The sequence below is a fragment of the Calcarisporiella thermophila genome, assembly GCF_041956535.1.
Source record: "Calcarisporiella thermophila strain CBS 279.70 unplaced genomic scaffold VTP21scaffold_3, whole genome shotgun sequence".
In the NCBI taxonomy this organism is placed as follows: domain Eukaryota; kingdom Fungi; phylum Calcarisporiellomycota; class Calcarisporiellomycetes; order Calcarisporiellales; family Calcarisporiellaceae; genus Calcarisporiella; species Calcarisporiella thermophila.
This window is the reverse complement of record NW_027192193.1, coordinates 343,671-345,287: the sequence shown is the minus strand read 5'-3', so window position 1 is coordinate 345,287 and position 1,617 is coordinate 343,671. Positions and strand designations below refer to the sequence as shown.

The following is a 1,617-nucleotide window of genomic DNA, read 5'->3' as shown; positions in this document are numbered from 1 at the left end:
CAAAAAAAAAAGCGGTTTCACGGACAATAGTTTGTTACTATTTAATATTCCGTAGCGAGACTTTGGTTCAGCCTTCGGATTATATTTTCTGTGACTTACTTTACGTAATTTAAGTGTATAAATAGTCTTTAGATCTTAAGTGTTGTAAGGACAAGAAGTAACAAGAGTATTATTAGTTTCTTTATATTTTCAATCTCTTTTCAAATATCTCCTTAAACTATCTTGAGCACACGAAATTTGTTGCGTCGAATATATGTCTAATAAGGTCTATCCCGACAATCCTCTAGCTATCCCTAAGCTCTTGATTGTCCTTCCTTAAACACTTCAGAAGACTAATAAACGACACAAGATGGTGGTTTGAAACGTATCCGGTTCTATCTCAATACAAAATAGCACGTCTTTTATTGTAAATGAAATATCGGTCTTTTTATACTGTTGTTAACGTATCACATAGGGAAAAATATAAATAATATAAGTAATAAAATGGCATCATCTCAATATAATAAAGTTATCATAAAATAAGGTTGGCGTAATAAACAACCGTATAATATTAAATATTGTGCCAAATTTCCTCACAACATGATGTCATAAACTAGAGCGATATAACTAGGGGATACTCGGGGAACATAGGTAAAACTATAGGTTTATTCAAGAGGGGGAGGGTTAGTGTAGTGGACTATCCCTGGTATGCCGACGAGAACGGCGTGGGTTCGAATCCCACTTCCCCCACCAGCACTTACACTTAGTTTGTGACTGCTGTCCACTTGATCAGAAATTGAGTCTTGATTATTGAAAAGATCGCTCCTACGATAAGTACAAAGATTACATCGGTTTCACGTACATGCTATTCACGACAACTACGATCCACGCATATCGATTGAACGCCTATCTATCAATGACCTATATCTCGTCATGTTAAGTCCATTGACATTAACTTCATGTAATATATGGAAATTAAATAAAAAGTTTCCATTGATTGATCAAAAAAATTCAGAAAGCGCGATATCTTTCAAGTAGAGCAGCCAATGGAATTGATTACCGCTACGTTGCCGACCCCTCGTGGTTACTCTTATACTCCCTCATGGCTATCCTATTGATGTTGATTGATACTTTGTTGTCTTATCTATCTCATCTTTGAACACCAGTGAGAATTATTCTCCTTTGATCATAATTCTATTTAAACCCTTCGGTTTATTTTAATGTTCAACACCAATTCCCTGAATAATTAAGATAAATCTCTTATTTCTATCAAGATCCGGATACCCCTCCACACAAACCTCCTTTCGCCCGTAACACAGAGTTGGTCATAATTCAAGTCATATATTACGCTATCTCAAAATATTCAAGCTCCGACGTTAATTATAAACTAGTTTTAGGAGGGTGGAGTAGCTTAGTGGTAAGCTCTCCTCGGTGCCATCGAGACGGCGCGGGTTCGAATCCCGTAACCCCCACAGCACAGAAAAATATGTTTCTTGATTCTCTACTAATTCTGTGCCTTACTTGTCGTGTCTATGCTCTCTATCAGTATTATCCGTCTTTTCCAGTCTGGTTCACTACAACAGCTCTCTCCGTCCTGTCGTGTCTGGCTCTTCCTCTAATAATGCCTCTGTCTTGTCG

General features: G+C 37.3%; 1 protein-coding gene and 1 non-coding gene across 2 annotated transcripts in view; both read left to right on the top strand.

The window, feature by feature from the left end:
- The first annotated feature begins 656 nt into the window (after window positions 1-656).
- VTP21DRAFT_t28 lies at window positions 657-729 on the top strand. Its single transcript has one exon. It is a non-coding gene; the product is annotated as a tRNA-Ser (tRNA).
- A 296-nt stretch (window positions 730-1,025) lies between these two features.
- Window positions 1,026-1,617, top strand: part of VTP21DRAFT_7021 (uncharacterized protein) — a gene marked incomplete at both ends in the record, with an annotated part of 1,188 nt that continues 596 nt past the window's right edge. Inside the window, 2 exons of the mRNA XM_069397717.1 lie at window positions 1,026-1,062; window positions 1,254-1,575. Coding sequence (XP_069255248.1) covers window positions 1,026-1,062; window positions 1,254-1,575 — 359 coding nt within the window. The remainder of the gene's footprint in view (window positions 1,063-1,253; window positions 1,576-1,617) is intronic.